The following is a 25,022-nucleotide window of genomic DNA, read 5'->3' as shown; positions in this document are numbered from 1 at the left end:
GGCTCAAGGAAGGACCGTGCATTTCTTCTGAAGGTGTCGTTGAACAGCTTCAGGTGCATTGCTTGGAAGATCTGAAACCAGACAGAAAAAAATGTATTACTAATAGAGCTCCGGTGTTTCCTAACGGGTGAGTGGCTCCGTTAGGGAACACTGGAGCACCGGAGCCGCTCACCGGTCCGGTCCCGTGAGTAGCTCCGGTGCTCCGGAGCTAAGCTAAATACTTAGCCCATGCAAAGATCATACTTGTAGACAAATATAAATAACATAAAAAATTAACGTCACTTACCGCTGACTAGTCTGCAGTTGCCGGGTCTGTACTGTTGGTACTGATCCTTTTATGAGGGTAAGTGTCGATGCAAAACATAATTTTTACTGTCCCTCGTTGTTGAAACAGCCACTGCTTCGGAACAATGGCGGACGCTCTGGCCGGCGGAGTTAGTTGTGGGCGAGGTTTCAGTCTGTATATATATATATATATATATATATATAGTAAAGGGGAAAAGTCGCCACTCTGCTGTTTGGTATTATGGTGAGAAAACAAAGGAAAGAGTTGTCTGGGGAGACTGAAACTATAGAAAAGCATGAGGTAACCATCTCCAGTCAGCTTTTTGTTCCTGTAACAGCAGTTTCAAATTTCCTTCAAAAGTTTAGGAGCCCTGGACGTGACATTGAAAGGAAAACTGATGACAAATTGAACAGGTGGATAATATGAACTGTAGCCAAAGAGCCTAGAACAACTTCCGGAGAGGTTCAAGGTCACGGTCAAGGTGTATCAATGCCAGACCGCACCATCTTTCAATGTTTGACCCAAAGTGTCTTCTGGTGTCTTGAATCTTTGCAAGTACAATTAAATCTCAGACTATCAAAACATTCTGAAGCCAAATATCCTGCCCAGTGTCAGAAACCATGGTCTCAATCATAGGTCAGAGGTCCCCCAACAGGATTCCGAGCGGAAAACCACAACTATAAACATACAATAATGACTAAGAACAGAACATTGGACTATTCACAACCAGTACTGGAGTTGAGAGGGGATGAGGGGGGATGGCATCCCCCCTGAAATAAAAACGGTCAAAATCATCCCCCCTGTAAAACTGCCATCCCCCCTTTCAGTCCCTTATGTCATTTCATCAATGAATGTGGTTTTACTGCTATTTCAACATTTAGAGTCATCACCAGAAAAATAACACCAGAAAAATAATTTATTTGACAATTTTCACCTGTTTCAAGTAAATTTTCACTTGAAATAAGTAGAAAAATCTGCCAGTGGGACAAGATTTATCTTCTCATTACAAGCAAAAAAATCTTGTTCCACTGGCAGATGTTTCTACTTATTTTAAGTGAAAATCTACTTGAAATAGGTGAAAATTGTTGTTTTTTCCAGTGATGAGTCTTGTTTTAAGTGTAATGAGATTTTTTTACTAAAATAAGACATTTTAACTAGAAAAAAGACAAATATTCTTGTTAATATTTTGAGTTTTTGCAGTGATCCATTTGACTTATCCTGTGAAGGACAGAGTCATATTGATAAGTTTAGAAAACTGTTATTTATTGTTGTGTTTTGATGTATTAGATGTAAGCCCAGTGGATATTTAAAGCTTACAGAATGCTGCATTTACAGTAACTGCTGCTATGTCATTCCTGCAGTATTTCTGCAGGTATTTTGGTCAGTGCTATTATTTGTAATATATTATATTATTTGTAATCAGCACAAATTATCTGTCCCCATATGATAAAATCCACCATCCCCCCTGATTTTCTTTTACAACTCGAGTACTGTTCACAACCAACCATCTATGAACCCTGATATATATCCTATTGAACATCTGTAGAAAAACTGAAACGTGAAGTCTGGGGAAGAAACCCTTCAAACCCGAGACAGTGGGAACAGTTCGCTCATAAGATCACCAAAATACCTGTCTATAGGTGAGTCTTATTGAGACTTAAAGAAAAAAAATTACAAAAGCAATGTCAAAGTTTGCGTATTTATGGCATATTTATTTATTTACTGTCTTTTTAAACTTAAATTATTAGGAACATAATTGTTTGCTCAATAAAGGTCAACAGATACTCGATGTAAAACCATTGAAACTCTTGATAGAGAAATGAGACAAATAAGTCTAAAAAGACACTTTGTCTTGGTCTCTACAAACAGAAAGTGTATTTAACTTGGTATAATCTAATTGAGTTATTATACATTTTACCATAGGCTACAAATTAAGGGGGTAAATAAATGTAATAAAGCAACATTTTCCGTCCTGATCACAGTTGATTAAGTTGATCGACACTGCATCCACCTGATGATGAATTGGAGCCAGAGGTTGCCTTCTTTTCCAAGCAGTTGTATCATCCTTCCCTGAAACCTTCAGCCCAGAGTGAGCACATTCCCAAAGATTCCTGTTCATTTAATTGAGCGTGTTGTAGGGCTGGGCGATATGGACCAAAAGTCATATCTCGATATTTTCTAGCTAAATGGCAATACTCGATATATATCTCGATATTTTTTCTGTGCCATAATTGGGGTTTCCCCCAAAGCATTATAGCATAGCATCTCTGTTAGCTTCATTTTTTTCTGAGGCAAACCCTTAAAAAAATAGTCAGTTTTAATACAAAGCCTCGTGCCAAATGTCACACAGGTACCTTTGTTAACAGAGGTCTGCACAATATCAAAATGTATAAAACAAATGAAATAAAAATAAACTGCCTGCATATATGGAATAAAAATGCTTCTTGAATAAAATAAAACAAATATCCCTTTCCTGCATAACAATTAAATTAAAATACACTGTGCAATTAATACAATATAGACAGTAACAGGCAGACTTTTCCACTGAGGTTGACAGTTGTGCAAATAACAAAACATTTGTGCAAATCTCAAATAAAACATTCAAGTCAATTTGTCACAAAATAAGCTATATCAAAATCATTAAAAAAAAAAAAAAATTTAAATCGATATAAACGATATTGTCTCGTACCATATCGTGTTTGAAAATATATCGATATATATTAAAATCTCGATATATCGCCCAGCCCTAGCGTGTTGCAATCAAGGCGTCTGAAACCGAGGCCTGTTTGAAGCAGACACCTTAAACACACATCAGGTAGTCATACTTCCATGCAGGCTTATTTCAGACATTTAAAGAGGTGCCCCCGCAAATGGTTTGCAGTTTAAATGCCTGATCACTCGAGCTAAAAGCATGAACCCAGAATCTTTTTCCTTTTTTTTTTTTTACTTGGCACAGACAGTAGACCTCATTTCAAAGTTTAAAGAGCTCCAGGAAGGTTTGTAATTCTCTCCAGCTGGACCCCAGGGTTAAACTTGCCAATCAAAGACAAACATATGCCTTCAACCAGCACCACCAGGTGCCCCACATATCCAAGGCTCTCATGACAGGCATATCCGCTCCTTTAACGTTTCACTGCCAATTGCCCTGGGGGCTCAGACCATCGCTGATGAGGAGGTATTAAGGACAGACTGAAATAGAAGGGAGTGGAAATCCAAAATTCAAATCCCTTTGGTTACACTTTTAGTGAGACTTGCTTTTCCACACTCTGTCTCCTGATGGGAGTCTATCTGCCTCAGGTGATGTACAGTAATTAGAGGCGACTAAGTTGGAGGAGACGTGGCACACAATAGATCACTCTGGCAGTGGTTTATCAAGTTATTAAAAGAGTAAAGCCCCAAAATAACAAGTATCCTAGACATTGTGAAAAATGAATCTTGTAGTTGTCACGTTTCTACGACGGAGTATTAGGGCCAAACTAAGACAAAAAAAATTTGGAAATTACGAGAATAAAGTCATAATATAATGAGAATAAAGTCGTAAAATTACGAAAATAAAGTCGTAATGTTGTGAGAATAAAGTCGTAATAGAATAAAGTCGTAATATTATGAGAATAAAGTCGTAATATTACGAGAATAAAGTCGTAAAATTACGAGAATAAAATCGTAACATTACGAGAATAAAGTCGTAATGTTGCGAGAATAAAGTTGTAATATTATGAGAATAAAGTCGTAATATTATGAGAATAAAGTCGTAATATTACGAGAATAAAGTCGTAAAATTCCGAGAATAAAGTTGTGACATTACGAGAATAAAGTCGTAATGAATAAAGTGGTAATTTATGAGAATAAAGTCATAATATTATGAAAATAAAGTGGTAATTTATGAGAACTCTAACAGGAAGAGCAGTCTTCTCCCTGTGTTAAAATGAAGAATATTGAGCATCTTGTGAAGTTATATTTATATATTTATAATATATTACAACTTTATTCTCGTAATATTACGACTTTATTCTCGTAATATTATGACTTTATTCTCATAATTTTACGACTTTATTCTCATTACATTATGACTTTATTCTCGTAATTTCCTTTTTTTGTTTTTTTGTTTGGCCCTAATACTCCGTCGTACGTTTCTGTGTTAAGTTAAGATCATTTGGATCCAAAAAGCAGGAAACTACAATCCCAGAAGGATTTATGTTATGATTTTTCTCCTTTATTTGGAGGTTTTGTCTTTCTAATCCAGAGTTTTCAGTGAGACAACCATCAAAATCATACTGATCAGTCAATAGTGCTAATTCTCTCTAAAGAGAATATTGATTCAGTTTCATATCTGAAAACTCATTAGGGGAGAAAGTATTTGGACTGGGGATAATGAATGTTTTATTCACACGTATCCTTATTATTCTCAGAGGACAGAAAATGTCACGTTATTATTCTGTGCATGATTCTTGTAAAGGATGTACCAAAAGTGGCAGTTTCTACTCTGCTGTCTTGTCATTCTGGGTGTGACGGAACTACAAATCCCTTCAAAGATTTGAAGATTACTATGTGTATAAAACCATAACAGGTTCCCACACCGATGTCACACAATTTGTAGTGTTAGATGTAATTCTAAGCAGCCAGATTAGCACAATGTTTACAAGAAATGTGGTATCTGCAGTAATGCATTGGGAAATAAAAACCCATAAGTTCAATATTATGTCCTAAATCGTGTGTCTTCTTGAATTACCGAGCACCCTCAGAGACATATACGGTATTTAGAGGCATACACAGAAATTTGAGCTGATTTTGCAACTGTGTCTGCCAGAAAATGTCTCAATCTTAAAGAAAACGTATGTAATTAATAGAGTCACATGTTCCTTCCCGGGTTTGCTCATAATAATGCCTTTAAGCACTGACAAGTGGAGGCAAGCAGAGAGAAAGCCATCCACACGTCAAAGGCGGCTTGTAACTGCGATGAACAGCCACTAGATGGCGCTGGAAAGACTGAGGGCAGGCCAGCTTTGAAGTGCCCTATAGGAAGGAAGTACTCAACAGTGAATAGCTTCCTGACTACTTAGATGACTCAACGTTGTGGGAAACCCTGGAATATTGTCAAATCCTTAAAATGAAGAAAAAAAAAACACTCTTGACTCCCTTTTGAAAGAACTGCTTTTTTTTTTTAAATAGCTTAATACTATTTAAGCAATGTTTTCAAATGTCACACTGAGGTGCAAAACAACAATAAAACAATAATATTTCAGAAAACTAGATGTTATGTCATAAGTCATATACTAAAACACGCAATTGTGCTCGCTAACACATTTTTAAGTTCCTTTTTTAAGTTCTTGTGCTGTTTTCTCTGTCTTATGTGTGTTTGTCTGTTTGTGTTTGCCATTTTACCTTTTTTTTTGTTTTTGGCACTTCAGGGTTACCTTAATTTATGAATTTATTTTCTGATTATGGTCAAACAAACCCATTATCAAACATGTGAAAGCTAAAGCCTTATCTAACCAGAAATACCAATTGTGGAATTCACTCAATAAATCTCTTAAATCATCACCATCCTTGCCAATATTCAAAAAAACATTTAAAGAACTTTCTTATTGTTTCATCTTTGTAATGTTCATTATTTGATCTGAGTTACATTTTCTTGTGTTTTTTTTTTGTTTTTTTTACTCTCCCTTGTGTAGCTTTGTTTTGTTTTTTATTCATATATGGAAAGGATTCTATATAAGCCACAGGCTTCTTCCTTTCCTTGCATGTTATTTCATTGTTTTTCATTTTTTGTTCATATTTGTCTTATATTGCTAGATAAATAAACTAAACTAAAAACTAAAAAACGAAATACCTAATGAATGCCATCAACTTTGTACAAAAACACCAATAGATAATATTTTTTACACAGATATATAAAATATATATTTATTTATTTATTTATTTATTAGCGTATTGTTATATTTATATTTATATTTACGCTTGTACATTTTACTCCGAGTTGTGCGTTACCATGGGAACGGTCAAATGACAGTCCCCCAAGCTCTGAGCCAATGAGCGGCCGCGGTGAGGTGTCTGGCCACGCCCACGCTGGCTGGCGGGGGGCGTGGCTTATCCCGCTCCTCCACAGAAATGGTAACTTGGCTTCACTGGAGGAGAACATGAGACTGTGTAGGGGCCACTAAAACACGAATTATTATCAAAAAAAGGGGGTTTTCTCTCTTTTTTTTTACTTGTAAAAGAAAATATTTTTTTTTAGTTTAACTTCTGTGCCGTTGGAACCAGCAATCGGGAAGTAAGGGGACTTGTGTAGCAGAGTACGCGCTGGAAACCTGTTGCCGACTAGTTAACTTCTATCCAAGATGTGGCTTTGTTGATGGGATGGCGTCTGGCTGCACCTCCGGACTACCAGCATTTCCCTCTCATTTGAGTTTCTAGCTCTCCTTGCCTGGTAAGTTTTCCTCGTAAACCACTCCCAACTCCATTTAAAAATGCACTTTATTGTGATGTTGCTAACTTTAGCTCGACTGGGAACCTGGAAGGACCATCATTTTCTCTGGAAACATTGACAAAACTGGAAGCTAGAAAATTAGGGTTGATTGATATCTAGCAAGTAAGTTTAGACTTTAAATATAAGCATTAATCTTGTATTATTACAAGAATAATGTATATTATATGCATATACATTGGTGTTTTGGACGTCTTTGGTCTGGGAGGGAGGAGACACTGTTTCCAAGCTCACTTACTAGCACCATTTACTTTATATAACAAAAAAAAAAGAAAGGTCACCATGCATGGTATTTTTGCATGCATTTTCCCTAGATCACAAAGCATATAATGTGTCACAAAAGCCTGAAGGTTTTATGGAGTTGGAAACGGGTAGTTTCTACCCCCTCCCCCCTTCATTATCATAGAAAAGTGCCCAAACCCAAAAGTCAAAGGGCAGTGTTGCACTACAGGAGCAGGCAGTGAGGCTGTGTGAACTTTCCCGTTTTAAGTGGACATGGTAGAGATGATGTGAGCATCATTGGAAAAACTGGGCGGGGGGGTTTAGTCAGTAGGTTGGGTTTTTTTGTGTTGGGAGGTTGGAGTGAATTTTTCTGAAAAACCATGCACTGCATGTCACGGTGCTTATAGCAACCCTGTTATTAGCAGAAATGGAGCAGATGAGGTCCAGACCAAAATGAGAAACGAGGGAGGGCTGTTTGGTCCAGAGGTTGGCTGATAATTGACAAAATAGTCATGGTTCTCTTCCTGGCTGTACTGGAAAAACAAAAGCATTCAGTGGCGTTTCACTGGTTTGCTTAGACGGACCGGTTCATAACTGGAAGGGCCAAGTTCATTACTGTGTCATCCAGCATTCAAAGTTGTCTGGAAAAGTGTGTCAGCTTGTAGACAAACATTAACCGGCTCATGAACAATGACAACGAAACAGTGAAGTTTATTCTCTGTAGTTAAGGTTAGCCACTGCTGCAGCATCATTCCCGCTGCTGTTCTCTTCACGAGAAACCTCATTAAGGTCCTGCTGGGAAAACAGCTGCAATCCTCATTTTATGACAAACAAGAATATTTTGCATGTAGGACTAGATCAGTGCTGCATTTTTATGCAAATATTATTTCGTAAAATGGTTTTGTTAGAGAACATCAGTTAAAAGTAGATTTAAACTTGGCAAAACACAGCAAAATACACCCATAAACAAACAAAATATAACATATGATTGCACAAACAGAAACTGTGCAAATCCCTCTTAACAGATAGAGCTTTTGCTGGTAAAAGAAAAATCCAAATATTAAATTAAAAGTTGTATAGAACGATTATCTCATTTCTTTAAACAGGTTTTCAAGTTATTTCATAGGATATGATATATGCAGGACTCTGTGATCAGCTGTGATGTCACATGTCCTGCAGACACCACTGAGTGTGTTGTAAATAACAGAGTTGGAGTTGCTCTTTTTTACAAATTATGTTTCTACATGATCTACTGTAAACACAGGCCAAATCTCAGCCTGCTTGATTATTCAAACAGTCATATATTTGCTGTATTTGCATTATATTGGTTCAGTGGTACTCAGCCTGGCTTTTGTTTGCCGTATGTTTTAAAAGTCTTATCCCTTACACCCCTGAAACGCTGGCTGAAGAGATAACCTTATCAAAGCCCTCTGAGCTTGCAGCCTGCATAACACAGGATGATTCTGGGAATAGAGGTTCAATGCAAGTTTGTTGCTGGATTTTCCTGGCATGGGTAACTCAGAAAAAGATTTTCACCTCCGTACTGGCGCACCTCACCACCTTCTGTCCCATATGCGTTTGCCAGCTGAGACCACAGTTCTGGTGTTTGGAGGATATGAAGAAAATTCTTTCTCATATCTTGTATTATGAGTTTTGTTTTTGGAAATAAAAGTGGAATTTAAAAGTTTTATTGCCAATTGCAGTCGAACTTCAGCTATTTTGGTTTCCAAAAGAATAAGGATAATATGAAAGTTTTTAAAAAGGGAGCTTTTTGTTCCTCGTTATTATAGAAGGATTATCTTTAAAAGACAGCCGCAGAAATGAGGACGAAGCAGTTTTTCAGGGGATTGTCTTCAAATCTATCTCGTGTATTGTTGCTGTGGCGAAGACAGGAAAGTGGGTGTAGAGGAACAATTTCACAGAACTAGAGTAGAGAAGTCTATCACGTTTCCAGGATTATTTCCTTAAAATCCATGTGACAGAGGCCAAGACTTTCAAACACTTAGCACTAGTACTCTAATCCCTGTGGATTTGTTTTTATTTTAAATTTTTAGCTATGATATGAGAATATACGGGAGTACCTGGGAATAAAAACATCCCCCACGGTCCGAAAAACTAAAAAGAAAATGAGCCAGACAAGTGGTTAGGCTTTCTGCTTTTTTCTGTTTTGCCCTGCATGCTCCTAAGCGCCCTCAATCATGAACAGGAACGTAGTCCAATGAGAAGCGAGCTGGCCTGCACAGCAGCCTCAGTGCGGATAAAAAACATTCCACTCTAGGTCTCTGTTGAAATAACAAGGGTCACAAAACAATTGGTCTTCTCAGCACCCACATTCTCATGGGTAATGAACAAGATGGGTAGTATCCCACTTGGCCTCAAACTTCACACCTCCCATTAGCTAGAATGGTTAATCTGCATTCCTGCATAAAGATTCAGGTCTGTGACATTCTCACTCATTAACTGTGTTCTCCAAACTAAAAGGACATTGTTTCGCATATTGCGTTCAGAAATCAAACGTAGCACTAACAAGCCTGATGACCCACATACCATGGACGTCAGGACTTAATCCTATATGCTGCAAAAATGGCATAATCATTCCCCTTGTGTTATCTTTTTTAATTAATTTTATCTCTTTGTTTGTCTCTTTAAATATAGACTGAAGTATTTCTCCATGAATTTGATAGATTGCCATGAAATTTTGTGCAGACATTCATGATCCCCGGAGATTTTACTCTGAAACCGCAAGTGGACACGTTTTTTTTTTTTTTTTTTTTTCTCCATCTATTCAGTGAAACAACTCAGCAGCTGTCTGCACCAAATCTGGCACAGATATTTATGTTTCCTGGGTGACACATCACCGTGACTCTGGTGGTCTTGCTGCCGCTGCATCATGATGGTCGGCCTCTGAAAAGCCTTTTAGGGGTAGCTCACGGTCTCAGAGAGATTGGGAAGAAGGTTTCAGATGTGGTTTTGAGTTTTTATCAAAGAGAGTCCAACAGTGATTGCACTTGATTGTTTTCTTGTTATTTAAAAAAACAAAAACGTTTTGAAATCTGTGAAATATGAACCTGTGAATGAACATGGGAAAGGAGAGTTAACTGTCATGCAATCTGAAATTGATACGAAGCAAAGGTGAATTCAGGCTTGATGTGTGTGGGTGAATGTATACAGTGTAAAGCGCTTTGGGGCTGTAGTAGGGCTGGGCAATATGGACCAAAAGTCATATCTCGATATTTTCTAGCTGAATGGCGATACTCGATATATATCGATATTTTTTCTGTGCCATAATTGGGGTTTCCCCCAAAACATTATAGCATAGCATCTCTGTTAACTGAGGCAAACCTTTAAAAAAAGTCAGTTTTAATACAAAGCCTCATGCCAAATGTCACACAGGTTCCTTTATTAACAGAGGTCTGCACAATATCAAAATGTATAAAACAAATGAAATAAAAATAAACTGCCTGCATATATAGAATAAAAATGCTTCTTGAATAAAATAAAACAAATATCCCTTTCCTGCATAACAATTAAATTAAAATACACTGTGCAATTAATAAAATGTAGACAGTAACAGGCAGACTTTTCCACTGAGGTTGACAGTTGTGCAAATAACAAAACATTTGTGCAAATCTCAAATAAAACATTCAAGTCAATTTGTCACAAAACAAGCTATATCAAAATCAAAAAAACATTTTTTTTTTTTTAAATCGATATAAACGATATTGTCTCATACCATATCGCGTTTGAAAATATATCGATATATATTAAAATCTCGATATATCGCCCAGCCCTAGGCTGTAGGAGTACAGCTGGAAAACGCTATATAAGTGTACCGGTAAGCCATTTACCATTTGAATTAACTTTTGTGATAATAGAGTTGAAAATTGTGGCTTTTCTACGAGGTTCTACATGTTTTTTGTTTTTTTTATTGATATGTCAGGTCGGCCCTACGTTAGCTATGCCAGCCATCATACCCTATTAACTTTGTGAAAGTTCTCTTCAGGGGAAGTGGGTCAGGTGCCTCTCATTGACAGCTTTTTCCATCTTCACAGATGGCATGAAAAGCAATCACAACACGAGCACCCAAGAATCAAAATGGGCTGCAAAAACGCCTTCGCTCCTCAGGTTTTCACTATAAAACCAACAACAGTCATTCATCAGTGTTTCTACTCTACTGGAAACAATGTTGGATGTCTTGTTGACACTAGTCTGTTTGCTGATCTGCCTACGTCACATTCTTATCCAGTGATGCCCAGTGGCAGTTTCACCTGTGTCCTCTGGTACCGTCTCTTGGAAATCAAAGCTGAATCCAGAGGAAACGGCTGATTCTTTCTATTGAAAAAGAAAATAATTATGATGGCTGACCAGACTATGTAAATGCAGCACTTTATAGCGGTCATTTCTTTTTTTAAATAATTTGCATTGCACTGGGTATTTGCATATTTGCACGGCAGCGTAACAATTTATCTCATAATTTGCCTAACACTTTTGACATGCATAAATTGGATGTTTTATATTGATGAATTTACAGGTTCACTGCGCACAAGCAATACACAGTTGAGGATTTTTCTCTTTTGTATGACACACAAATTGTATCTTTTAAGTTGGAAATGTAACCTCTGTGCTCATAGTTTCTGCTCAGCTTGTTGTGGACAAACTGGAGCTTCCTGTTTCACTCACATCCGTCATGCCATTGCTGAATTGTCACTGCAGCATAGTGGAGGGAGTTGAGAGAGATGAAGGATTAATAGATGATGGAGAATCTTGTGTGTGTGTGTGTCCTTTTTTCTGAATCAGTCCTGTATGACTCAGCTGGTTAATGGAATAAAGCACAGAGACGCAATTTTTAAAGTAGGATATTATTTTTATTTATAAAAGATTCAAAGCTTTCTCAGAGGCAAAGTGACCTACAGCTGATGATCACTGCACATAACGACTGATGTTTTGATATTCATTTTGTGATCTATTCTAACATTGGCTGCATTCAATTAAACATATTGGCATTATTTTTTAATTGTCCAGCACAAAGATGATATAAGATCGTGCCAAAAACAAACTAACATATGTGGCATTTTCTTTTTTTTTATATATATACATATATTAGTATCCGTTTCTGCTGCTGTGTCTCCATGTGTGTGTGAATCATGTGCTTTTGCTACCTCCTCAGTTACAAAGTATAACACAGCATTATTTGGAAAATGTAGAAGTTTACCCAAGGCCACAAAGGACTGCACAATGTTGGTGAAATCCTCCGAGTTAGCTACTGTAGTGTTATTGTAGTAAAGTGTCAATTGGGTTTTGTAGGCCTTCATTTGAACTACAAAAAAAATAAAAAAGGATTATAATGCTGAAGTAACTCAAAATAATTGATAAACTGACTTCAGTTTGAATGGGTAATGACCCTCCATAGTCTTTGCTCTCATACATCTGTAATTTTACACAGTCATCCAAGTTAGTGGAGTTAAATGGAAAAACTGGAATTGAAAAATAGTGTGTTTGCATTAGGGCTGCACGATTCTGGACAAAATGAGAATCACGATTTTTTTGCTTAGAATTGAGATCACGATTCTCTCACGATTTTTTTCCAATATAAAATTTATTGCACTTATTACTTTAACTTTGCAACAGCTGAACAAAAATATAATAACAATAAACATCTCTTGTCTTCTTTACACAAACCTTATAAGAATAATTTAAACAATAATAACAATTTTGAACAATATTTGTTCCTCCCTGAGTTGAACACCCTTTCAGAAAGGGGACTTGTAACAGATCCTGTAGTTCTGAGGCAACAAATTATTCCTCTGGCTGCTTTTTGCTGTAACAGCTGACATTGAACATAAAAACAATAAACATCTCTCTTGTCTTTAAATAATTTTAACAATAACAATTTTAACAATATTTATGTGCAATATGTGTCAGGTGATGAGAAAGGTAGATGTTTCTCCAAATGTAATCCACAATCATTAACAAAATACAACAAACATGACAACATGATAGTTGACCATGACAGGACTACAACAACCTAGAACATAGGCCTAGTCCTTTTTTTATGCAGCCATCTTTAAAAAAAAAATATATATATATATATATATATATATATATATATATATTTTTTTTTTTTTTTTTTTTTATAAATCGTCGTCATTTGGAAATGAGATTGCGTTCAAGCATGAATCGAGATCGCGATTTTTTTTTTTTAACGATTAATCGTGCAGCCCTAGTTTGCATACTTATTCAACTCCTTTGTTTTCAATCTGTAAATTCAAATATGGCACTGCTCATTAACTTCAGAAATCATACAAATACCTCCAACTGATGCAGGTCTGAGCTGACAACGAAGAATTGACCTGACTTTGTAAGACGGAGCCAGCGAATGGGACTCGCGGCTCTCACCGATGATGCTGTTGTTATTCAGTTGATTCTTGGAAGCTGTTTTGCTGTTGGCCACTGAGCTACCTTTGTCTGACCTGTGCAAAAATGACGAAGAAGAACAGCTCAACAAGGATGTCTCTTTTCTTATTTATTCCTGCAATAATATGATACAACTGCTGTGTGGAGAGAGTGTCAACATCTCTGTATATAGACTTACTTGAAAAAAGCACCAAAGTTTGAATCACCATGAAGAAACCGGCATCGACAAATAAACGACACAATGAATACTAAAGCACTAGGTCAGGGACAGAGTTCTGGAGAAGTACAGTTTAGTATTTGTAGAAAAACATTTTTTTGCTTTTAAACACCATTAAATTCATCAGAAAGTGGGAAGAACACGGCACCACTACACTCCTGCCAAGAAAGGGTAAAGCAGAGTGCCAGGTAGTCAATGACTGCACTGGAATGACATCAATCACTGAGGCAAAAAGGAGGTCAAAGGTAACTGCAGGAGCTGCGCAGTTTCACAGCAGAGTTTGCAGTCTCTATCCATGGAAACACATTAGGCCATACACGAGAGAGAGAGAGTCCTGAAAAAATTATTTGATGAAATAAATAGAAACCCTATTTGGAAGAAATGTCTTGGTGATGACACTCTGCTTCAGTCATACTCCCCAGGACAAAGGCTTATCATCGTCGTTCCTCTTAGTTTTTTCCCCTGCTTTAGCTGACAAACAGTCTTCCCAAAGTTAATGAAACCTGGTTCAGAGTTGGAGTTTTGTTGCAGATTTGTTTTCACTGCAGAAAATGTGAAGTAAAGTATCGGCGATGGGCTCTGTGAGATCTTATGATCTATCAGATGGTAATTTTCTTACATAAATCAGATCTTGTGTGCTCTTTCTCTATCTGTGCAGGGAAGATGCACGTGTCTCTGGCAGAAGCCTTGGAGGTTCGAGGAGGCCCGCTGCAGGAGGAGGAGGTGTGGGCAGTGCTCAGCCAGAGTGCAGAGAGCCTCCAAGAGCTTTTTCACAAAGGTAAGGAGAACATTTGGTGTTATCCGTGTAGAGGAAATGTTTAAACAGCACTATATAGAAAAGAAAAGAAAAAAGAAAGAAAAGGTCTATTTCATCCATTGCTTTATAAAATCCGGGAAGACAAATGATGACTGTCAGATTGTTACACAAAATGAAAAGGTGATTGAACGAGTTTCAGTCTACAAATACCTGTGATTTTATTTGGATGAAAATCTGTCTTTTAAATACCATATTGAGTGTCTTACAAAGAAACTCAGGGTTAAACTTGGTTTCTATTATAGAAACAAAAGTTGTTTTTCCTTTAATGTTAGAAAAAGACTGATTCAGGCAACTTTTGTATCAATACTTGACTACGGTGACATCTTATACATGCATGCAAATCTCTCCTCCCTGAAAATGCTGGATTCGGTGTATCGTGCAGCATTAAGATTTGTAACAGATTTAGGTTTTCGTACTCATCACTGTAGTCTTTACGAGAGTTTGGCTGGTCTTCTTTGCACAATCGTAGATGGGAACACTGGTATTGTTTTCTTTATAAAGCCATCTTGTGTGACTTGCCCCCTTATTTGTGTTCTCTCTTGGTTCCTAAAGTCAACACCAAAAGCTGTAGTCTCAGGCACGATAGATTGATAATGTACACTATTCCTCGTACGCGGACTGTTTTTGGGGAAAGGGCCTTCAAAGCATTTGCATCCTCGTCCTGGTATAAATTACAGAGTCATCTTAAATTGGATCATCTCCCAAGTTTGGTAGATTTTAAAGCTAGGATCAAGGTCTATCTGACTACTGAATGTACATGTTCTTTTATCGAACATTGAGTGATTATACTGTAGTGATGTGAATGCCAAACTGTTTTAGCTGTTTTTTTATGTATCTTTTGTTGATGTTGTTCAATGTGTAACTGATGTGGACCTATTGTGCTGCCTTCTTGGCCAGGACCCCCTTGCAAAATAGATTTTAATCTCAATGCGATTATTCCTGGTTAAATAAAGGTTAAATAAAAATAAAATCCAGTTTCATCAAAGGATCTATAGGATTAATTCACTAACAATGTGAAACAATGATTTTTATTTGTTTTTTTGTTTTTGTTTTATTTATTCGCACATACAAGTTAAAAACAAAAAGATACATACATGTTAATATTGTGCAGGAGAAGTTGGAAGCCAGAAGGCTTATCGAGAACTTCTCCCAAAAGAACACACATCAAAATACCAGTTGTAGATTCACATGTTTAGATGCAAATATACCAGTACATACACACAGTACAGATTATTAAAATACATATAATAATAACCTCTTATTGAACTTAATATGATTGAGTGACCTTACATTATTCTACTGCAAAAGCATTTTTTTGTAGTTTGTTTTGAAAGCTAGCAGAGATGGTGATGTTTTTAGCCAAGGATCAGTAGCATTCCAAAGAATGGACCCTCGATGTCTTATTGAGAACTGCCTAAGAGAAGTACGACTATAGGGTATGTGCAGGTTCTTGGCTTGCCGAGTGGGATATGAATGAATATCGGAATTCAAAGAAAAAAAACACTTAAAACCAATTGGAAGGTTGTGACAGTTGTAAATACATTTGTACACTGATTTTTAACATTTTATTGCTTAGATTTACCTTTTTTCTTTGTCGGGACTGATCCTCCACAGTAGCCACACAAGACTGCACTAATGAGGAAGTACATTTCAGCTGCAAGCACTAATGATCGGTTAATATTAAACATTTTTATTAGTCATGAACGTAGCCAAAACGATCAGAGATAAGTGTCCGTTTGTTCAGACTCATTCCTTTCTTGTCATAGCCGAGGCTTGCTCGACAACCTCAGCTTGTGGTTTGCACTGTTCGTTTTCAGCTGATTGAGGCAGGATTGAACGTCTGACTTTGAATGCTGTGTTTACAAATTTTCCTGCAGTACAACTTGAAGTTGCTAGATTTTATCCATCTCAAATTGGGGAGGGGGAAGCACTGAAAATACTTGACCACTAAACGTCGTTCTTATTGTCCCAGTTAATCCCAAAAGTAAAACCTCCCAGCGCCGGCTTTGAAGGGTGACTTTTCCCTCCACAAAGTTCCTGTTTCCGGCATTGAAAATGGAGAAAGAGGGTTGAGGAAAGAGGAGTTAAGATACTGATGCAACAGTTGAAGAGTTATGAAATCAGTTCTCAATCTTTTGTTGTTTTTGTTAATTTAACATTTACACTGTTCCTTTCTGAAGAAACCTGTCAGTGTAATTGCTTGTGAGTGTGAATTGATAACCTAAGCAAAGCAATGAGTCAAGCAAACAAGATAAAGCATGTATTTTTTTTTTTTTTTTTTTGCGATCTGTCTCATTATCGTTGTTATAAAGCCCTGCTGACTTTGCAGTTTTGCTCCAAACATTTATCTAGTTTTCAGTGAGTCATTCGTGCCATTGTGAATCGTCTCTGGTTGTTCTTGAAGGCAGATGGAGATAAGGATGTCAGACTCCTGGGAGATTTTGTTGCTTAAGAAAACGTAAACTGCGGGGTGACTAAAGGAGGTTTAACTCTGGAGATACTGGTGAGGATGTGAGTCAGCAGGCACTGCAGTGTGTTGGTTTAAAACCTGCTGGGCGGTGCCTGGTTTCGTGAAAAACTCACACCTTATTACTCGGCCTATAATTGTGTCATGCAATCTGTTAACTATTGTAAATTTCCTACAAACAGTAACCAGTATCTGGTTGAACACGTTTCTTGATAGAAGTTTTTCTTTTCCTCCAAAACTGCTGTTTTTTCCAGCAGGTTTGCGTGCTGAGACTCATCTTGACGTCTCCCTTATCAGAGATGCTTGTGATAATTCCTGCCACGCTGAGGTCACATTTACAGTAAATGCTACTGTACAGTAAATTAGTCACGAAGGCTTCTCGATAACCTCTTAAATCAAAATATACTGGGGACTGTTGTATTTAACGCCCACTTTTTCTTTTTCCAGTGCGAGTAAATTGTGGCCTTTTGATGCGTACAGCTTCAGATTGCTGAGTGAAGCTAAAATTTGAATAGCAGATGTTGGACCCAGCTATTATATAGTCACAGAGCTATGTAAAGAAGTCTGTTTACCACAAGGTTTTTTTCTTTTTATCATACAAAATTCAAGTGCTGACATTCATCAGTCTGTTTTGAATACGTTTGTCAACAAGTAAGCCTTTTACTATTTCTGTAAAGATGGGTTGAATTAAAAGGAAAACAGTGAGGAATAACGGTGCCAGCCGAAGCAGAGGAAGTGTTTTCTCTTTGCACAAAAGTTTAGATCGCTCGTTGTTTTTGTTTCCGTCTCGTGCAGTGGAGGGGTGTTTCGCGATCCAAACGCTGTAAACTTCTACTCTTCGTCAGATGCAGCCACCACAGTTTTTTTCCTTGTGTGTAAACGGTTGCAGTTGCTGCATGTTTGTATAAGAATGATTTGTTTGAGTAAGCAATGCGTGGGTTTCTCGGATTTGTCATAAGAAATTTCCCATCATGCCATGGTACTTTTTTATTATATAATTGTTTTGGTCTGCTCAAATGTATAGTATAGATTGTTTTAATGCATTACACGCAGTGGTGGACAGTAACGGAGTAAATTTACTTGAGTACTGTACTTAAGTACATATCCAGAGGATTTGTACAATACTTGAGTATTAGATTTCTTTGGTACTTATTACTCTTACTTGAATACATTTCCAAGACAAATATTTTTACTTTTACTCGAGTAAATTTCTAGGAAGGCTGAAAAGTACTCGTTACTTTCAGGTCTGCTCTTTTTTCTTCTTCCCTAAAATCCTATTGGACACAAGCTGTTTTTGTCAAAGGAGGAGACCTATCACAGTGCACGCTCTCCACTGGGATGTACGTAAAGCGGAAATACGTCAAGCCTCCTCAAAACGATACCGCCAAAGTAGCCTGCGTTTGTCAAGACAGAGCCGCAACAAGTGAAGACAGAGCCGCAACAATGCGCCTGCTTTTTTTGTAAAGCAGTGGTGTTTGAGGGGGATCCAGACTTGGTTGGATGGTGCAGGTTCATTTGGTTTCAGTTCATGATTGTTAATAAACTCATTTCATTCATTTGATTTGTTTTTGGTGTTTCTGCAGGTTTTATATCACATTGTGGTTCTAAAAGCAGCACATCAGTGCAGCTGGTTTCAAAGAGTTAATTCTCAGAAACAAGAGTTAAAAGATCCTTAAATTAATTTAGAAAAAATATAGTAATTTACTGATGTGGAAAATAAGAAATCTACTCTTACTCTTACTCTTACTTAAAGTAAATTTAAAAGCATTTACTTTTGGATACTTAAGTACCTTTAAAAGCAAGTACTTTTCTACTCTTACTCGAGTAATATTTTGACTGAGCTACTTTTACTTGTAACTGAGTAAATTTTGACCAGTAGTATTTGTACTCTTACTCAAGTACTGGGGTCGAGTACTCTGTCCACCTCTGATTACACGTTTTAGTACAGTTTAGTACAGAGTAGTCTCTCAATCTGTAATAGTTCCGGATCCATCTTGTCAGACTGACTCACTACATAGTAATAGGATACAAAAATAAATTTGTACTATTTATTTTGCTCACTGAAGTCAGTAAGGACTTGAAATTGATTATTGATTTGCTTGATGTGGCTCAATTTATGAATGTCTTGTAACTTCAGTTTATTAGTTTTCCAGCCATAAACAAATAAATGTGTAAATGACATATTTATAGCAAAAAAAACTGAAGTGGGATACACCTAGTGACCCATTCTACTTTTGAGTGAGATTGCTCAAATGGTCACATGAGCTTTAGAACAGGAAACTTATATTTTCTTAGTAAATTCCAGCTTTTGAAAGCAAATATTTTTTTCTTTAGTGCCTCTAATCAACTTCCCCTGTTCCCCACACCCCTTTTTCTCAGAGTTGAGCATCAGTCAAAGAAAAGAATTTTGCAGAGCTGCTCAAACATTCCTTTGTATATTTTTAAAACGCTCTCCAACCGTAGCTCAGGCTGTGGCTTCGTAGGAAAAGGGAATTATGCTGTGTAGCCATTCCTCTCTGCTTCCGTGCCTCAACAGTTGCTTTCTTAGCCTGCAAGAAAAATAAGATGGGCTTTTGTTTACTCCAGTCGTCCTGAATATCTGTAAATGCCAAAGCTTCAGTGAGGAAAAACGTCAGCTGTGGTTATATACATGTCTTTAGTCACTACGTTCAGGCTGGAAATGCCCAAGCAGCCTTTGATTGATAGTGCTGAGCTTTGAAACATGCCGCACACACTCGGCCTGCGTGCATGTGTAATTAAAAGTTTAAGAAAACAAAATGTAGGAAACGGTTTTGTTCGCTTGCACTTCTTTTCTGATCACATTTTTATTTCATTTCATTTATTTATTTATTCAAACAGGTTAAAACAAAAAAAAAATAATCAGAATGCATAAAATGTATATACCGAAAAAAAAAAAAAAAAAGAACAACAAAGAAAACCATAAGCAAAATAAAGCAAATTAAAGAGACAAATCTATATGTAAATAAATATTTCCTGTTTGAAAGGGTGTAGGATGAAGTTTCAAAAAACTTTTCTAGTCCTACCCCTTCTAATGTTCTGTTTTTACCGTTTCATCATTTCACACAACTTCAAAAGAAAAGCATAAAAGAAAAGAAAAAGTGGTTCAGCTGAGCAAGGCACTTTGGTCATTGGTTGTCAGTTCATGTGTCCATTTCCGTTTTGTATCCATTAAGAGTATTGTTTTTAAAGATTTGTTTAAACTTACTTAGTGATTTGCATGATTTCATTTCATCTTTGCAGTTGTTCCACAGATTAACTCCCTTCACTGATACACAATGGGTTTTGATGTTTGTTCGTACATGTCGTTTTTTAAAATGACATATTCCCCTGAGATTGTGTTTATTTTCTTTTATTTGAAACAACTTCTGGATGTCTTGTGGCAACTGATGATGATTTGCTTTATGCATGATTTGTAAAGTTTTGAAGTCGACCAGATGCTTAAATTTGAGTTCTCAGTTTGATGAAGAGTGGGTTTGTTGATTCTCTAAAGGCCGCATTATTTACAATTCTTATTGCTCTTTTTTGAAGTTTGAATATTGTATCCGTGTTTGTTTTATATGTGTTCCCCCATACTTCCACACAGTAGCTCATATATGGAAGTATGAAGGAGCAGTACAAGGTGTATAGTGATGATTGATTAAGAAGGTGTTTGACTTTGTATAATATTGCAATTGATTTGGATATTTTGCCTTTAATGTACTGTATATGTGGCTTCCAGGATAATTTGTTGTCTATTATGACTCCAAGAAATTTAATTTAATTTACTCTCTCTATTTCTATGTCATTTATCATAAGTTTCTTTTGTGAGTTTATCAATCGTTTTCCAAATATTATGAACTTGGTTTTATTAAAGTTTAACGTTTAACATGTCCCCGTGTTGTCTTATCTGTTTCCATTCCCAGACCCTGCAGCCATGGGCTTCATTATTTCGCCCTGGTCCCTTCTCCTCATGCCCTCTGGAAACATCTCCTTCACAGACGAGTATGTCACCCAGCAGGACTTGAGAGCCTTCACCGCTCCAGAGGTGCTGGAAGGGATTTCCTTGAATTCAATTTCTGACATAGAGAAGGTATACACCATTATACTCTCACAATATGTTTACACAACTACACAGAGCTGTTAAGCTTAGATGTGCGATTTATTGCCCTTATCTCAAATCTTCTGTTTATAACGCTTGAAACTGGTGTCATTTCACGACATGACGCTGTCCCAAACCACACTGTGTGCACAGTAGAAATGTGCCGAATGCATTGTCATCTTCATAAAGCATCTACAAAGTGGCATGGCTTAGATCCATGTTTGGTTTTTCCGCCTTTGGCTTTCACAGTGTGGAACAGTGAAAGAATTTATTGTTTGATACCTCCCCTATGCTCACGCATGTGTGGTTATAGGACACAAAAACAAAATGAGAGCTTACTCAGAGCATTTCTGAAGCTCTGCTGGGGCTGCTTGTCAAAGCAGAAATAAAATATCTGAAAGTCTAACATCATAGCAAGCCAACTCTCAGCGACTACATGTCAAGAAAATGTTTGGAAATGACATGGCAATTTGGTTTGTGCATATGTTTGAAAACGAGGGCACCACAATTGTGCGTGTGCAGCATCCATAACCAAAGTCATAAGCCACCATTTGCAACATCCATAACTGAAGTCATAAGCCACCATATTATGTTCTGCAGCGCACACCATCACCACACCCCCTCGTTTCAACCCGGCCCCTGTGGTAGATGAACTAAAAGCTTGCATGACTGGAAACCTGTCTCTGGCACGGCCCCACAGACCTCGACACAGTTTTGTGCTGAGTCAGTTTTCCAGCCCTGGGCTTGATTCCCAGCTGTGTTATTTCACTGTACAAGGTATAATCTGTTTCCTCCTTCTAACAGACTGCGGGTAAATATTTTTCAGCTGCAAGTGCAACTGTTTCTTTATATGCTATCAACATGCACCGAGTTGCATGACTTATTTTAATCTTCAAGTTTTCCATTTCTTTTTTTGTTGTCGTCAGAATGTGTTTGCATGACTTTAAATTTTCACTCGAGGAGGCCGGCTCGGTAAAGACCTTGAAGGCACTGCTGCATTCTTTGGCAATCCCTGAATTATTCTTTCCTCTACCAAGCCCAACATTCAGGGGAAGTAATTTCTATCCCAAGCTTTAAGTGGATAGTAATAAGGAGAGGGAAATGGAAAATGTCTTTTTCCAAGTGAGGAGGGGGGAAAAAAAATCTTAATTCTTTTTATTGTACCTCTAATATATTTTAATGTCTAGTTTCTGCTAACTTAAACAGTGCATTCACAGTCCTAATTCCTGCAAGTATTCATTGTTGCTTGTTCTCTTAAACTTTACTTTTTTTGTAATGTCTTTCCCTCTTTTTTCTGTACAGATGCACATGTACTCTCTGGGAATGACCTTATTTTGGGGAGCAGACTATGAGATCCCCCAAAGCCAGGTAAATCATCCCTATAACTACCTTTTTTTTTTTTTTTTTTCTAAATGGCCAGGGCTTAAATATTGGGAGTCTTTCCACTCGGGATACTTTAAAAACTCATGTTAATGATTTAAGAAGGTGTGAACTGTTTTCAGTAAACCTGCAACCTAACCTCGGCTTGTATTTTTACTTGGTATGGAGTATTGAAAATCAATTTGGAGAGCCCTCAGAACCAATGCCAACATTTACTTAACTAAGAACAATGGTTTCTCTTTTCACATTAGTACCTTGTGGTCTGGTTTCATGTTTGACATCAGTTGTTATTCGCACAGTCATCAGAATCAGAAAGTTTATTGCCAAGAAGTGTTTTTAACACACACAAGGAATTTGTTGTGGTGATTAGGTGCAATACAAAAGAACAAGTAATATTAAGGGATTAAGTGAAATGATCATATGTTGTAGGTTTTTATTTCTAGGGGTGTAACAATATATCGTGCCACAACATTTTGTGATACAAAAACGTCACAATACGTGTCGTGGAGGTGACAAAGTGTATCGCTTGCGGATATTGGATTATTAATATTAATCTATTGTGTTGACTAGTAACGCGCATCCGAAAAAAGAAAAAAGTCAAATCATACATGAGAGAAACTATTCAGTTTGTGGCAAAATATTTGTACTTGTATGAAACTGAAGATGCATAATGCAAACCTGACATTTACTTTTAGTTCAGTTTGTGGAAAATGGTTGGCCTGGCTTTCCCTTTAAAACTTAAACAGTTATAAAGCATTACAAACTGTAACAATACGGCAAATGCACAGCATTGTTTTGTATTTTGTGTCTTTCAAATAAAAGACAATTTTTTTCCAGTCATATGTTCCTCATGCAAGGTTGTTAAAAAAATACTGCTATAATATCGTATCGTATCGTTATCGTGACCTCAATATCGTGTATCGTACCGTATCGTGAGATTAGTGTATCGTTACACCCCTATTTATTTCTTACTGAAAATATGCAGATGTGAAGTATACCTAACTGACTATTTTGACAAAACTTAACTCCGGCATGATAAGTGGCTGGTAGGTGGTAGGGGTTAACAGCAGGTAGTTTATAGTTTAGTTTTATTTGGATCCCCATTAGCTACAGCAAAACTGCAGCTATTCTTCCTGGGGTCCGACACATAATATACAATACATTACAACAAAAATGAAGTAGGTAGGCGGTAGGGGTTAACAGCATGTGGCATAAAAGATCATTTTTAATGCATATTAGTGCTCGTATTCAGCCTCATAAGCCCGTGTGAGCCAGGCATTATGTTTTAGTGGAAACTTCCTTTTGAGATATTATCCGTATCTAAACATCTCATCTTGATGAGAATAGGTGCAAGATGTAAATGCACTCTGGAATGTGTTTGAACGTGGAGGCGGTCAGGGCTGTGCAACGTGTTCAGATTTTTGAGATATTTTACAGGCACAATTTTCTCACACTCGGGCTCAGAACAATGTCCTTTCCCTGACCCATGAAAAGGTCACCTGTCGTTCCCATGCTAGTTGATTGTGGGTCACGAGGCGACACGTGGACAACCTCTGTACTGTCTGATTTCTTTATGTAACCTGATCAAAAAGCTTCTAAATGATTTATTTTTTATTAAAAATGCCGGTATAACCACTGGATGTGTAATCAGTGTTTTTTTTTTTTTTTTAAAGAGAAGAGTTTGGATCAGTCATGTGGAATATATTTCTCATTCATACGTGGATATAAATTATAAAAATCTAAGAAGTCCGATTTTTTTTCCCTTTAATGCAAGTCAGACGTCCTCGAAAATGCTGGCGTGACAAATGAGAAACTTAGTCTCCTGTCTTTTCTGCTAGAAATATGCATAATCCTTTGCTGACCTCCAAGAAAGCTTTGGAAAGCAATGTTATGAATATTTTTTGTTGTGTCCTTCACAACTTCAAGAAAAACAAGGTGGATTCGGAGCATCTGTTGTAGCCATCTAATTTTACTAAACCTTCTGACAACATAGTGTTATAATTACACGGATGTATCACTGTTTTGTACCAGGATCCTGTCTGTTCTGGTCTGTCACGTATCCATCATTGTTTTTCTGGGAAGAATTAAGAGGCTTTGTTGTGGCTGCCTTAATCTAAAGCTCTTTATATGGTCACATTTTTCTTTTCTCCCCCAACATGATGCTTTAAGATTCAAATATTGGTATACAAATAAAACGTGACTCTTTGTTTCTTTTTCATTTCAATTATGTGTTTGATTTTCCCGTGCAGCCAATGAAGCTGGGGGAGCACCTTAACAGTCTACTCCTCAACATGTGTGACGAGGTTGCGTTGAGTCGCATGTCGCTGCGCACGGTGCTGGACATCTGCAGCAAACACATCAGAAACTCCAGCTGTGACCCTTCCTTTACCTACGTCAGAAGACTGGTCCGGTTAGTGCTGGGCAGCCTCTCTCAGGTACACAGCGCTGTGAAACCCGAGTACAGCAACCCTGCAAGTGTTTGCATATATATTTTTTTAGCTTCTCATCAGAGAGCTTTTACTGCTTGTTTAAGGTGTGACCATTACATATTTTGTTGTGTCTTTGTTTCCTTGTCTCTTACTTCAACTTTCCATCTTTTTAAATTTTTTTTTGTGTTTTTTTTTTTTTTTTTTCAG

General features: G+C 37.2%; 1 protein-coding gene across 1 annotated transcript in view; it reads left to right on the top strand.

Moving 5' to 3' along the window:
* Nucleotides 1–6,425: 6,425 nt before the first annotated feature.
* ptpn13 (protein tyrosine phosphatase non-receptor type 13) overlaps nt 6,426–25,022 on the top strand; it is a 92,337-nt gene continuing 73,740 nt past the window's right edge. Inside the window, 5 exon segments of the mRNA XM_061733691.1 lie at nt 6,426–6,713; nt 14,282–14,401; nt 20,831–20,997; nt 22,309–22,374; nt 24,636–24,821. Coding sequence (XP_061589675.1) covers nt 14,287–14,401; nt 20,831–20,997; nt 22,309–22,374; nt 24,636–24,821 — 534 coding nt within the window. The 5' untranslated portion in view covers nt 6,426–6,713; nt 14,282–14,286.

The sequence above is a fragment of the Cololabis saira genome, chromosome 11, assembly GCF_033807715.1.
Source record: "Cololabis saira isolate AMF1-May2022 chromosome 11, fColSai1.1, whole genome shotgun sequence".
Lineage (NCBI taxonomy): Eukaryota > Metazoa > Chordata > Actinopteri > Beloniformes > Belonidae > Cololabis > Cololabis saira.
The sequence above is the reverse complement of the archived record's forward strand: the minus strand, read 5'-3'. Positions and strand labels throughout refer to the sequence as shown.